The 15,288-nt window shown below is 37.2% G+C and overlaps 1 protein-coding gene across 12 annotated transcripts in view; it reads left to right on the top strand.

Moving 5' to 3' along the window:
- Window positions 1-15,288, top strand: part of C2CD6 (C2 calcium dependent domain containing 6) — a 109,534-nt gene that overhangs the window by 8,893 nt on the left and 85,353 nt on the right. For 9 of the 12 annotated variants that reach the window (XM_058664824.1, XM_058664836.1, XM_058664835.1 and 6 more), the window contains exons 2-4: window positions 8,534-8,620; window positions 10,808-10,859; window positions 12,017-12,162. In XM_058664824.1, the coding sequence (XP_058520807.1) occupies window positions 8,534-8,620; window positions 10,808-10,859; window positions 12,017-12,162 (285 nt within the window). The remainder of the gene's footprint in view (window positions 1-8,533; window positions 8,621-10,807; window positions 10,860-12,016; window positions 12,163-15,288) is intronic. The other 3 variants (XM_058664825.1, XM_058664829.1, XM_058664830.1) reach the window with 1 other exon arrangement.

Genomic DNA, 15,288 nt, shown 5'->3' with positions numbered 1-15,288 from the left:
GTATATCTGACTTTGCAATAAAAATAAATAAATCTAAAAAAAATTTTAAAAATTTAGTGTCAATTTTGGAACATGCAATATCTTGTGATTAACCATACTGTGCAGTAGATCTGTGAAAGTTTTTCTCTTTCTTGAAACTTTGCACCATCTGGCATTTTCCCTCTCTTAATCTGTCTATTCCCTTTCCAGGCCTCTTAAAACTGCCATTCTACTCTTACTTTCATGAATTCAACCATTTTAGATTCCATATACAAATGAAATTGAGCAGGTTTTGCATTTCTGTGCCTTGCTTTTTTCACCTAGCACAATGTCCTACATGTTTATTTATAGCATTAAAAGTGAAAGAATTTTCATCTTTTAAAAAGATTGAATACTATCCCATGATGTATTTACACCGTATTTTTATTATCCCTTCATCCAATAATGGACACTTAGGTTGCATCAATATCTTGGCTATTGAGAATAATACTGCAATGAGCATGGAAGTGCATAGCTCTTCAATATACTATGAATGACAAAACTCAGCTAAGATCATATTCAATAGTGAAAATTGAAGGCTTTTTCTTTCAAGTTCAGGAGTTTTGCAAGGATGCTCATTCCCACCTACTCCCATGGCTTTTATATAATGTACTACTAGAAGCCCTAATCACAGCGTTTTGACAGGATCATATCACAATCTTTATTGTCTTCCTTCATTTAGTTTCTTCTTCCACAGTGTGGAAGCTTTGACTCTCAGTATCAGGAATACAGTTGTATATTGCTCAATTCTACAATACATGTAGAATTGTTTTATTTCTTCTGCAAAAAATCAAATTTACTAAGAATTCAAAAAATTTGCATTATTTTTTGTTTTTCCTGTAATATGGTTTGTTGTTGAAAAAAAGTTGAATTAGTTTTTCCTATATTTATTCAATCTCAGAATTTTCCCACACTACTGATTGCATTAAATAACTATTTTTTTATATTTACAGGTAATATCATTTCATCACAAATTGTATGCTGAAGTGGTATATACATTGCTAGATAGCACAAATGCATTACCTCACATAATTATCATTTTGTAATAAGAACATATAGCATCTACTCTCTTTACACTTTCAGGAATATAGCATATCATCGTTCATCATAATCACCTTGATGTACAATGGATCTCTTGATATTTATTCCTCATTTCTATAATTGAGTATTCTTTAACCAACAGTTCCCTATCTCCTCCTCTTTCTTACTCATTCCACCCTTTGGAAACCACCATTATATTCTTTATCTCAAAATTAAATGTTCACTCATAAAAGCTGAACACATTTTGTAAAGCAGGGAGTGTAACTCAACACAATGAAGATCATATGTGAGAAAGCCAGAGCCTAATGTTATACTGAATATGAAATAGTTGAAAAGCTTCCCTCTGGTTTCTAGACCAGGACAATGACACTTACTCACTGTAGTGCTGGAAGTCCTAGCCAGACCAACCAGGAAAAATAAAGACATCAAAGGCATCATATTGGAAGTGGGAAGTCAGTTGTTACTGTTGGCAGATGTCATATTATATTTAGAAAAACTCCAACAAAGCACAGTCAGAACTAATAGATTAAGTCTAAGGCTACATAATGAATTCAAAGGTTAGTAACGCTTCTAGTATACTGCAAACTCTCTAAAAAATCAAGAAGGCAATATCATTTATAATAGCTATAAAAAATCTAAAAAGTTTTTGATCAAGGGGATGAAGAGTAAACAAATAACATGTAAATAGAAAGTACTCCGTAATTATTAATTGAGCAATTAATGTTGTTAGATTTATATTTAATTATGTGTGTATGTGTTTGTGTATAGAACATTAATACACTTCCAACAGTTATAACTCTACAGAATATAAACTTAAGGAAGTGTCTTTCTCTGTTTTGTTTTACTCTTCCCACTCTGCCCCATTTCTGTGGTGCTTTAGATACATATATGTTTCTCCTTTTCTAGCAAAACATTCTGAGATTGAATAAATATAGGAAAAATTAATTCAACTTTTTTTCAATAACCATATTACAGGAAAAGCAAAATAATGCAAAATTTTTGAATTCTTAGTAAATTTGATTTTTTTGCAGAAGAAATAAAACAGTTCTGCATATGAGATACCAGCCTTGCAGGCTGTGGCTTAATTCATTCTGCCACATGCCAGCTCCTCTTTGCTTTCTTCTTAGTAAATGTATCTTAACTTAGTATATCTTAGGCCCTTTATGTTAGACTTTCTAAGCCACTGAATTATGTATGTCTTTTGTATTAGAAGGGTGCTCAACCATCTTGACTTCCCTGGCATTATACTGATTTTAGAGCTAAAAGTTCCAAATCCTAAGAAGTCCCTCAGTTCTGGGAAAGAGGAATAGTTGTTTGCCCATTATACTAAGAATACATTTGGGTTTTGCCTTTCTGAACTGATTTCAACATCATTTGTCTTAAATAAATGTAAAACCTTTGCATATTTATTGATGTGAATGATAAGTTTGAGTATTTTGATTTTTTTGCTTTATTTATCATGTTTTGCTCCTTTAAAAATTTCTTTGACATAGTGTCAAGTCACCATGTGTTGGCTGTGATCCAAATTCCAGCTTCTTACCAATGTCCATCCTGGGAGACAGCTTATGTGGATGGGTTCTTGACACCCATGTGAGAGACATGGATTGAGCTCACTGACCCTGGCTTTAAAATGTCCAAGCCTTAGTTATTGAAGGCAATTTTGGGAAGGAAATGAGTAATTCGGAGATGTTTCTCTGTTTTTTTTTAAACTATTAAATCCTTTGTTTAATTAATTGAAAACTTAACTAAATATTGTATTAGTTGGCTTTTATCACTATATCCAAAATACCTGAGAAGATCTGTTTGGGAAAACAGATTTATCTTGGTTTAAGGTTTGGAGACTCATTGTCCATGAACAGGGGCTCCATCAGTGTGATATCTATGAGAGCAGAGTATGTACAGAGGGAAGGTCACACAGCAAGCTGGGAAGCAGAGGGTGGCAGGAAGCAGCCTGACTAGTGTGACCAGTCTTCGCAGAAGAACTACCCTCCAAGTGTTGCATGTTTGTACTTTTATTTTAGGCCCTCGTCATGTACAAAATTAGAAATTCTAGGTGTTGACGTGTAGAAAATAAGTTCAATGTGGAAGGTGAGAAAGTAAACACTCACGGACACCTGTGTGACCATGGGCTGCATTATATAGAGAGCTGCACATCATTAGTGGGCAGTGGGCCCAGAAGATTGGGTTTGGTGAGGAGAGGTAGACAGAGCATACCTCAGCATCTCTTGCACTCATGGCATCTAGTAGAAGAAAGAGAGAGGGAAGACGGAGAAGGAGAGGTAGGTAGAGAGAGAGAAAGGGAGAGACAGGAAAGGGAGAACAAATCTCCTAATAATTCTTATTAGGAGATGGGAAACTGCCTCTGTAAGCAGGAAGTCATCTGAGAGTTTTATCATGCCTCCAAAAAATTAAACCTGGATCTTAGTCTACATATTTTTATGATACATTCTTCTCAGGTCCCAATGAACCAGATGTATCCTAGACAAGGGGTTGTTTTGATTGGCAAGTGAGACAATAGGATTATATATGGAGTGGGCACTGTGACTTCCAGGTAACTCTGCAGATCTGCCAAACGTTCTTCATAATCCATATCATTAGGGAAAGCTCCCAGAGACCTAAACACTTCCTACTAAGCTCACCTCCCAGACACCATAATTAGGTGAACTCTTCATCATCAATCCATCAACAATAAACATTAGTCCATCAACGGTTAGCATAAGACATCAATGGTTAGCATAAGCATAGTATGAGTTTAGGGAGCCAAATCCTGTTGACACCATAACAAGTGTTTATCAAAATTTGTATTTTTATTTCAGTGTTTACATTTGTCTTTATAACTTTTGTGGGGGCACATAACCTTCATTTTTCTTAAATATTTATTCTTGGAGTTGTCAGTTTTCATTGCAATCTTTTAATCTCATTTGTCACTTTTATATTGATTGATTAATGATCTAATTTCATTTCTCCCTTCTTCCATTTCTTGGAATGCTGCATTCTTTTTCATGAGAATATGAAAGATCTGTACACTCACATTCATGTCTCTTCCCTGCTTTTAGTCTCAATGGTAATTAAATATATTAACTGCTCTCTGTTAAGTCTTATGTTAAGGTTTACCCAGTGATCTTTTGGTTTGGATGAATATTAACTTTTAGCTGATTCATCAGGAAACATTCAGGAGAAAGTGTTGCCTGAGTTGTTTTCCATTTCTTAGATTTTTAAATGGTCTTGTACTTGAAGGATGGCTTGGTTGTGTACAAATACTTTGCTTGACCTTTCCAGTTTTCCCAGAAACATAATGAGACCTATCAATATGTAAGCCTTTCTCATAGCCTAAAAGTTCTTGGATTGCGATTTTAAATATCAAGTCTTATTTCTGTTGTTTTTCTTCTTCAGAGGTTTCTCATTTGTTTGCCTTTCCATTCAACTACTTTTCTCTTTTCCCCCTAATATTATTGGTTTTATTTTCTTTCCAAGGGCTCACATTAATCCATGAGCATTTGAATCCATGCTTCCTTGGGCATTGTGCAATTTATTTCTGAGACATTTTTGTCTTTTTTTTAAAGATTTATTTTATTTTTATTGCAAAGTCAGATATACAGAGAGGAAGAGAGACAGAGAGGAAGATCTGATGATTCACTCCCCAAGTGACCGCAATGGCCAGTGATGCACCGATCCGAAGCTAGGAGCCAGGAGCCAGGAGCTCTTCCAGGTCTCCCACACGGGTGCAGGGTCCCAAGGCATTGGGCTGTCCTTGACTGCTTTCCCAGGCCACATGCAGGGAGCTGGATGGGAAGTGGAGCTGCCAGGATTAGAACCTGTGCCCATATCGGATCCTGGAGCGTTCAAGGCGAGGACTTCAGCCACTAGGCCATCGTGCCAGGTCCGACATTTTTGTCTTTTTAAAGACGTCTTTTTTTTTTCACTTGGAGGTGTAGTCTCAAGGAACGAGCAGCAACAGCAATGGCACTGGGGATTGCCCTTCTCCTGTTGGGTTATGAGGATGTCAGACCTGGAGGGGGCACCCGGGAACCATTCTCGGTAGTGAACCTGGCTGCGGTCCCACACTCCTGCAGGGACTAGGGCTATTGTGGTGCAGTTTTTGACAACGGATCACTCCCCGCAGATCCAATACTTTCTGACCTGCCTGTTGGTTCAGCATGGGCAAGGTCGAAGAGCTGCTGAAGTTTGGTGAAGTCTTCAGGAGAGAATAAATCCATCTATTCTGGGCACCAGTGGGGAAACTGGCAGAGTGTTCTTAAAAATTTTTGGACTAGAGACTGCTCCAATTTATTGGCCAGAAGAAGCTCACCTTCCACAAGGAAGCTTATAAACATGGCAATCAAGCAGTGGTGGGCTTAGTTGGTGACTAAGCTACTGCCTTTCAAGGTCATGATATTGGATTCTGTCATCTGGGTACCACCAGAACAAAAGCCAGGACATAGAATTTGTGTTGATTGAAATTTTGTGCTGAAGTCTGTAGAGAAGGCAAAAGGTGAATGGTGTAAACATTTCGACTTGCTTTGCTCCAAAGGAGCTGATAAATCATATCTATATATATACACATATATCTATATATCATATATATATATGGGTATATAGATACATACATACATGCGTATGAACAATTAATGGAGAAGTGAAAGCCATTGATGCAGAACTAAAATTTGATTGTCACTCAATACTTAGGCCAAGAGTCCCATTATGTGACTGGGAAGACTCTCACTTAGATGAGTGGATGATTAGAAATCCTGCGCTAGTGGGCAGTCTTGGCCTGTGTTGACTAGGGCTAGAACAATGCTTAACAACATGGTTAACAATGCTTAACAACAAGGGACAAGAATTTCTGGAAAGCAAAGATCCACACCTGGGGATGGCCCATAGTTCTCTGATGTCCTGAGGGCAGTAGAGAAGTGTTTTTCATTGCAAAGCTCCACACTTAGCACTAAATAGATAATTTCAGCACCCCCCACACAAAAAGCCAGCATGTCTTAACTTTTTTGTTTGTTCTTAGACACTCAAATGCAATTAAGATATTATTGTGCTCTGCCTCAGTGGTTCAGAGCCTGGCTGCACATACAGTTATACAGGTCACCCAGGGAGCTTTCCAAAAATAGATTTCTGGGCCCCTACCTTCAGCTTTCCAGATAAAAGGTCCAGGATGTGGACACCAGCGTATGTGTTTTTCCTTTTATTAGCACTGCTGGTCATGATTTTGTTGCCACTGGTCGAGGGACCAGTTTTGCACTTGACTGTAGAGTCACAACAACAGTCTCAACCATACATACATGTTCTGTTCGTGAGTTAATCAAGTGCCAATGAACTATATTTTAAATGTGTAGGTGAATACTGTACCTTTACCACTGCTTTGGAATGTATAAAGAAGTTATAACTCATGCAATGCATGGGGAAAATAAAAAAGTGAAATACATGGACAGATCTTAGATGCTTCTTATATTGTTTGAAAATATGCAAGTACTTGTGGTGATAAAATAGCAGTTAACATGTGTGTAATGTTTGCTAAGTTTCACATGTGTTATCTGTACATTAACCCTCCAAACTATCCATATAAAATGATAGCTGTCATTAACCTCATACCTTTTAAAACATTAAAAAAATTTAAAATATTGTTTATGTAATTGAGCTGGATGGGATAAATGTTTCAGTTTTTTTCTCTCCTGTGTTCTCAGGGGAGGAGGTAGAGGGGGCCCTCTTTATAGTCAAACTGTCAGTACCCAGGGATGGGGGACAGTCATTTGATACCTTAGAGACTCCGATGTAGAGAAGTGTATTCCTAGGATGTTGCTGGAGTGGTTTAGATAACCTTGAGAAGTTGTTGGTCTTGTTGCTCCAGGGCTGTGGAGATCTTTCCAAGGCCTGACCTCATATTCTATGTGGAGAAACTGAGGCCCCTGTGGACAGCTGCCTTGCTAGGGGCCATAGTTGCAAACTGGAGACTGGGAAATAGCAGGGCCAGGAGTCTAGCCCAGGTCAACCTGATTACATAGCTTCTACTTTTATGTGCTGTGTATTTTCAGGTGACTGCAGTTTATTGTTAATACATGTTGATGAATAAAAGTAGAATATTTGAGTTAAAAATTTCTTTCCTGAGTTTATCAGCACTCATTTCATGTTTATTTTTCTGTTTTAATCATTGGATTTGTGATTATAGACTAAAAAAAAATCCCCAAACCCATGTTTGAACACATTTGATTGACTTTCAGATTTCATACTATAATTTAATTTATTGTTCTTTTGGAAGTGTTGTCTTTTGAAAAATTCCCATTTTTTCTTACTATAGTGTTTTAATGGCACTGCTCTGCTTTTCCTTATTTATATCTTGTTTCTTACAGATGGTTCAGTTTTACTCCTTTCATTTAGTGTACTGAATTGCAGTTACTTTAAGTAGCTATTTTTTTTCAAAAAAGATTTATTTATTTATTTGAAAAGCATAATTACAGATAAGGAATGAGAGAGAATGGAAGAGTGAGACTGGAGGAAGGAGGGAGGGAGGGGGAGAGGGGAAAGAGAGAGAGAGAGAGAGAAAGCGCGCTCATCCATAGGTTCAGTACCCAAAAGGCCATCATGGCCAGGGTTGTATTAGGCCAAAGCTGGGAGCTGGGTACTCCAGCCATGTCTCTCATGTTGTTGACAGGGGCCAAGCACTTGGGTTTACTAATTCTTGGGTGTGTATTAGTAGAAGCTGGATCACAAGTGAAACAGTCAGACTTGAACCAGTGGTCAAATGGGATACCAACATCATAAGTGGTAACCAACCTTGCTGTGCCACAATGCCAGTGAAATTGTAATTGGTGGGAAGTGAAGGAAATGGGTTGGGCCTAACTTATGACAGTCTTTGGTTATTCTGGTATGTGTCTGAAATCCTTTGTGCTCACATGTATGAAAAGGATCTCTCTTCTTTGTCTCTTTTATTCCTGAGACAGTGCTGCTGTAAGGAAGCTCCTCCTGGGCCTTTTCTTTCAGATCTCTTCTCTGCAGTCATTGCTGTGAATTACCATATCCTAGACATGAGGCCAGACTTACACGTAGTATGAATTTTCTCTCTTTCAGGATGATTTTGTCTATGCTTTCTTCATGTTTCTTGCTCTTCTCTGCTCTTTTCCAGAGTTCTTTATGATTCACTAGCTTTCTGTCTCTCAGTTTATAATGGTAACAAGAATTCCAGTGCTGCAGTATTCCACAATTTATGTGTTCAATGCAATGACAAACTAAACTGCTTTGTTAGTACTGTGCCTTTTAGGATCCCCTTAATGATTTTGTATTTAGCTATGTCCCTTTTAAAATGCATCTCTGCTTATTGATAAACTTAGTAAAGATAAGGTTGAGTTTCTTACTAATATTGGTATTTTGCTACCTATAGTACCTGATACTTACTAGATGCTTACAAATAATTAAATTAACATTTCATCCCATTATTTTTTTTCTTTTCTGAAGTCTTAAATTATTTACATTGTAGATGCTGAGAAAAACTCTGAAAGGGACTGAGAGTGAAGAACTGGAAATAACACCTGAGAAACCAACTTTGGTGCCATTTGGGGATGTGGTATGAATCACTAATTATCAATAGACTTTTACAAATTAATTGCTGCTTGAAACATAGTTGATGTTTATTATTTGGTAATAAAAATATCTGCATGAAACAATCCTAGCATATATTTATGAAGTTTTAATTCTTTTACACGTTTCCATTTTTATAGATCAGAAAACATTGCAAATAATCCTGAAATTAAGGACTAAATCCCAATTCACAGATATAGTGTCTACTATACTAGGGATTCCCAAGTTCAATAATGTCAAACTCATAGGATAATTTTTTAAGATTTTATTTATTTTTATGGGAAAGTCGGATTTACAGAGAAAAGACACACAGAGAAAGATTTCTCATTCACTGGTTCACTCCCCAAATGGCCACAATGGCTGGAGCTGAGCTGATCCAAAGCCAGGAGCCAGGAGCTTCCTCTGGGGTCTCCCATGCAGGTGCAGGGTCCCAAGACTTTGGACTGCCCTCCACTGCTTTCCCAGGCCACAAGCAGGAATCTGAAAGGGAAGTGAAACAGCCAGGATACAAACAAGTACCCATATGGGATCCTGGAGCATGCAAGGTGAGAATCTTAGCCACTAGGTTGCTGCACCAGGCCCCAAAATAATTTTTTAAAACATTGACTTTGGGATCTGCTAAGCCATGGGGTCAGTATTTTTACTGCATTCTGTAGCAAGATTTGTCTGCAAAGCCGGATTCCCTATATCTGCTCAAATCCCCAGGACCAGAAGTACACACACACACACACACACCATGATAAGCCCTAAAATCTAGGCTAAGAATTGAAAAAGAAATCTGTTATTTTAAGTGCTTCAGAGTGCAGGATGTGAGAGCCAGTGAACAACCAAAACTGTAAAAATATCATGGTATTCTTCAATAGTGCTGTCTCTTGTCTGAATACTATTAGAAGAGCTACTGGGAATGAAATAAGAATTTATCTTGCCACACTTCCTCCCTTCAATGCAATATTTAATTCAATATTTCTGCTATTTTTACTTTGAGACTAAACATGGCTAAATATATTTGTTTAGTGCTAGGTATTAGAATTCAGATGTTCCCGTGTTCATTTTGTATTTGATTTTTATGGTTTAACAAAAGATAAAATTTCCTTTGACATTTAGAAGACTTTTGTACAAGAAAACCCAACTACTTACAGTCCCTGGCATAGAAAAGCTAATGAGTAATTGCTTGCTGAATAAAGTGGTTTTAAGTTACTGGATAAATGAGATTGAAGCAAAACCTATTTCTTGCATTTTATCAGTTGCTATCTCATATAAAACAAGAATGATTCAGAGTGATGATCATGTTCTCTTGACTTTGTGTTCTTATTCAGTGTTTCTTTTCATTCTGTTTTTCTGCTTTATGATATTTTCCATGAACTATATATTTTCATTGAGAAAGTATATGTAGAGAAGAAAAACAATATTGAACTTTAAGCAGAATATTGTTCAGGGTGGGTGTCTGGCATTGTGGTTTAGCCACCACCTGGGATGCTTGCATCCCGTATTCGAGTTCCTGGTTTCAAGTTTCAGCTCTATGCTTTTCTTTTTTTTTTTTTTTTTTGAAGATTTATTTTTATTGCAAATTCAGATAAACAGAAGAAGAGAGACAGAGAGGAAGATCTTCCGTCTGATGGTTCACTCCCCAAGTGACCTCAGTGGCCAGAGCTGAGCCGGTCCGAAGCCAGGAGCCAGGAGCCTCTTCTGGGTCTCCCATGTGGGTGCAGGATTCCAATGCTTTGGGCTGTCCTTGACTGCTTTCCCAGGCCACAAGCAGGGAGCTGGATGGGAAGCGGGGCCACCAGGATTAGAACCAGTGCCCATATGGGATCCTGGTGTATTCAAGGTGAGGACTTTAATCACTACATTACCATGCCGGGCCCATCTCCATGCTTTTCTTAAAATATCCAGCTTTCTGCTACTGTACATTCTGGGTAGCACAACCTAATAGCTAAAATACGTGGGACTGTACTACTCACATGGGAGACACAGGTTGAATTCCTGGCTTCTGGCTTTGGACGGCCATAACTGTGGCAAGTATTTAGGGCAGTGGACCAATACATGGAGGAAATCTCTTTGTTTCTTGGCCTTTCAAAAAATAAATAAAACATTTAAAAATGTTTTTCCAGTATAAAGGGAAAGTGTACTTTTTATAAATGCATTCACTTCCTGTGTCTTTATTTTCCTGTAGGTTGGCTGCCTGGCCATACATATAAAGAATTGTAAACAGTTTCTGTCTAGGAGTATCCTTTTTTGATTTTACAATCATAATGTGTTCAGATCTCATTGTTTCATTATCCATTGCTGCATAAAAATTACTTCAAAACTTAGTGGCTTACAACATAAGCATTTTATTATCAGCAACTGCCAGTGCATTGAGTACTTCTGTCTCACGGCAGCCCAGCTTGGGCTCAGACTGTGTGAGAGTTCACAGGAGCTGGAAGGTCTGAAATGACCCGTTTATGTGTCTTGTGGTTTGGTGTGTGCCTGGACTGATAAACTTAGATAGGTCCTGAAATAGTTAGATTTCTCACTTTTTATTTTTGATCAAAATACTAAATTAACTTTACAAAATATTTTTAATTACTGAAGTTTTTGGTGTCTCCTTAATTTTTTTAAAAGATTTATTTATTTTTATTGCAAAGTCAGATGTACAGAGAGGAGAGACAGGAAGATCTTCTGTCTGATGATTCATTGCCCTAGTGAGCGCAACAGCCGGTACTGTGCCCATCCAAAACCAGGAGCCATGAACTTCCTCCAGGTCTCCCTGCTGGGCCATCCTCAACTGCTTTCCCAGGTCACAAGCAGGGAGCTGGATGGGAAGTGGAGCCGCTGGGATTAGAACCAGCGCCCACATGGGATCCCGATGCATACAAGGTGAGGACTTTAACCACTATGCTGTTGCGCCAGGCCCCTCCTTAAATTTTGCATCCTGGTCAACTACCTCTCTTGCCTAGCCCTGATCACATCCATTGAATTTTTTTGGTAAAAGTGACCAGAGGGCTAGCCCAGATTCAAGGCAATAGAAGGAAACACTCTCTTTTAATCTGAGGGTGATAAAATTTTCAGTCATTTGTAATGCACTCTAATCACATTTAAGTTAAAGGAGAAATACACACCTTATTGGTGTATGAATCAGTAATTCTAATTTATTTGTAAATGTATGTCTTTTAACATTTTCAAAATGTATATATTGACATTGGTGACTTTAAATGTTGGATGCTTATTTTTAGGCTTATCATGCTATAAAACCCAGTATACTCTACAATTATATTCTAGATCTACTTGATTTATTCTTAGCTTTTGGACTAATAGAGTCATGGATTGCAATTACTGGTTTAATTTATCATGTGTTATTATTCAGTTACAACAAAGCTTGTTTCCTAAACTTCTGTATCAGTCAGTTCACAACATTGTACTAATTTGTTCATTTGCATCTCCATAAACAATGTTGTGAAATCTACAAAACTTTGTAGCTTGATAACCAGAAGCAATAAGAAGGTCAACGTAATTAGTTTTGATGAAGTGAAGTATTTTTCTGTACAGGTAATGTTAAAATTATCTTCTTGATATAATAATGTCTCTTTATAGTTTCAGATATTCTACCCTAATCTTGTCTTTTCCATTTTTTTTAAATGGGTAGGGAAAAAGTGAAAGCCGTACCTTTATATTAAGTATTTTAAAATAGTGTTTCTATACTGTGTGAACTATAATCCTACACATAATCTAGGCCAGAAGGCCGAGAAGCAATAAGGCTATAATTTGTTTTAGACAAAAAGTTTCCTGCAAAATGCATGGTGATGGGTTTCTGAGCTGAAGTGCCACTATGGTCCTGTGTTGGTCCTTCATGGATTTTTTCCATCTGACTTCTTCCCTTCGCATCTGCCCTCTCCTATTTTTGTCTTTAAAATCTCTTCCACTTTTGTTTTTCTCTACTCCTACAGTCCCTTTGTACAGACTGTGACTGTTGTGTGGGTTCAGGTACTCAGTATTTATAAACACTCACATGTATACATCTTATTGCCATCCTAGCTTAACAGATGAAGAAACTAAGAAACTATGTAGTTAAAGAACTTTCCTAAAGTCACAGAACTGGTATGTCGTAGACTTGGAAATGTGTTCAGTCTCACCTCAGACCACACTTCAGTAAATTACCCCTCACACTGGAACGTATTGTTTTGTCACAGTTAAGTTTCTTAGAATCTTCAATGCATCCCAGATTTTCCAAATCAGAAGCAATTTTCCATATGGCCACAGGGTTCATTGATCAGTCTGTTTCCTAATAGTTTTATTGCATGGATTTTCTTCTGTGCTGATTTTTTATTTGTACAAATTTCATTTTACTTAAGTGTTGATACTTTAAGTCGTATCTTTAAGAGTCGATATGTACTTTTCTTTGCAGCTTTACACATGTAGCAAATCTCCAGAGAGTCATGGAGAATAGATGCTGCAGGGTTGACAGCTGAATAGAGACTGTAAGGTGAACAACTCATGGTCTTTGGAGTCTGGTTCAGCTAGAATGGTGAAACTGTTGCTGACTCTTCCCAATGTGGAGGTGCAGTTCCAGTCATCACTTCTCACCACCTTTTCAAGTGAGATTGTCTCACTGCAAAACTTACTAATAGCAGCCAGAACACTTGCCTACCTTGAAATCTGCCCCACCAAAGTAGCCCACCATCTTGAAGTTCAGTCTTCCATAGAATCTCAGGCCATGGATGCAATATAGTCAGGTTTTTCTGCCACCATGTAGCAAGAATAGCCTTTAATCGTAAATCCAGTAGGAATTTTTTACTTACATTTGAGATTTCATCAAGTTGGCTGTCAATTCTACATTTTTACCTGCATTCTGGAGTTTTAGAAACACACCCATATTTTCCATAATGTTCTTTTTCCAGCATTCTAGTTTTTTCTAATGCCAACATTATTCCAGTAATCTAGTTCCAGAGGCTTCTCTCTCTTTTTAAGGTAGGCTTAATAGTAATGATTTTACTGGTATCAGCTTTCTGTGATAGCTTATTATCACTTTAAAATATCAGAGAGGAGCTTCTTAGAAAGGAAGAAGGCTTATTTTGGCTTATAGTTTTAGGAGTTTATAGTCCAATATTGAGTTTAGGCATCTGGTGAACATGACTATGGCAGGAAGACAGGCATATGGCATGCCAGGAGGCAGAGGGAGACAGGCAGCATACTTAGCTTATGTAACCAACACTCTCTGGAGAACTGCTTTCCAAGCCTGGCATGATCTAATGACCCCAGTGTCTCCCAGATTTATGGAAGAGAAATCATTTGTCAGTCTGCCACATTTGAAAATTATGTATCATCGGACTGTGTTTGTTGCATTTCTTTTCTGATTTCACACTGATGTGACTGTATTTTATTACATTATGTTTATTTATTGTATTGGGTCTTATTGGCTGCTTAAAGTGGATTGTTGATGTTCATCCTCTATGGGACATTTTAGTTATTATTTCTTCAAGTAGTACCTCTCTGCCCCATTTTTCTGATCTGCTATTTTCATTCCTGGAACTCTGGTTAGTATATATTAGATGCTCTTCCATATCTTTTAACTTTCTAAACAAATTTTTATTACATAATATCTTCCTTGTATTTTAAATAATTTGGCAGAAATTTGTTCTGGCTCTCTAAATCTGTTAAGATGTATTAAATCTGTAGTTGAGTCTATTTGTTTAATATTTTAATTTAATTATCTTAATTTCAATTTCTAAAAGTTCTGTTTAATTCTTCTAACAGTTTATTGTTCCAGGGACATATTTGCAGCTCTTTTTAAAAATTTATTCCTTTAAACATAGGAAGCATAACTCTTTTTAAAAAGTTCTAATTGAAGTTTTTGTGGATCTGCTTTTGAGTCTCACTTATAGTGCTTTGTTTCCGTGCTGATTTATTTTTACTGTCATCTCTTACCTTTCCTGGACCTCTTGTGAGGTCTAAGGTGAAAGCAGCTCTGAAGAGAATACTGTGTTAGCGTCTAAGGCTCCTGAGATTACTATCTGTTGGGATTATTATAAACTAAGTGTTGTATTTGAGATATTTTTAAAATTTAAATGTTGGCCAGCTTGTTTATATTGCAGCACATTGTATGCAATGTAAAACCACTTAAATGATTTTAAGTGTAGACTCAGGTGGTTTTATGCCTCTACTTAGCATGAACTTAGGTGTCAGTTCTACTAAACAGATTTATATTTCCAGTTTACCAGGAACTCCCTACCTCCCATTGTAATCATAAATGTGTTGGGAAGAATGTTTTCCTCTTCTCTGAAGCCTTAGCTCAGTGGATTCTCAGTGCTATCAGAGGAGGGGTGGGCAAGTATCTTCTGTGATATGCCCCATATCTTGTCTTCTCTTTTATATACATTTTGAGGCCATGAAAATGCAGTTTCAGATTGGGAAATATCTTCTGGGCAAATGTAACTTCAGGGTCTACTTTACCCTTCTTATTGTATGCTAATATTTGATATTTTATATGATTTTTAAAAAATGATTTTACTGGTTTATTAGTGCCTTTAGGAAGTTATTTTTAGATATTATATTCAGTACTTGTAATGTTTTAGCAGACACATTGCTTCTAACAATGCCAAATTGCTGAAATGCCAAGCCAGTCTCTTAACTGCTATGCTTCATAGGAATTTTTTTTTCTCATTTCTAAGGAGAACA

This window comes from Ochotona princeps, chromosome 5 (assembly GCF_030435755.1).
Source record: "Ochotona princeps isolate mOchPri1 chromosome 5, mOchPri1.hap1, whole genome shotgun sequence".
NCBI classification, from domain to species: Eukaryota; Metazoa; Chordata; class Mammalia; order Lagomorpha; family Ochotonidae; genus Ochotona; species Ochotona princeps.
The sequence above is the reverse complement of the archived record's forward strand: the minus strand, read 5'-3'. Positions and strand labels throughout refer to the sequence as shown.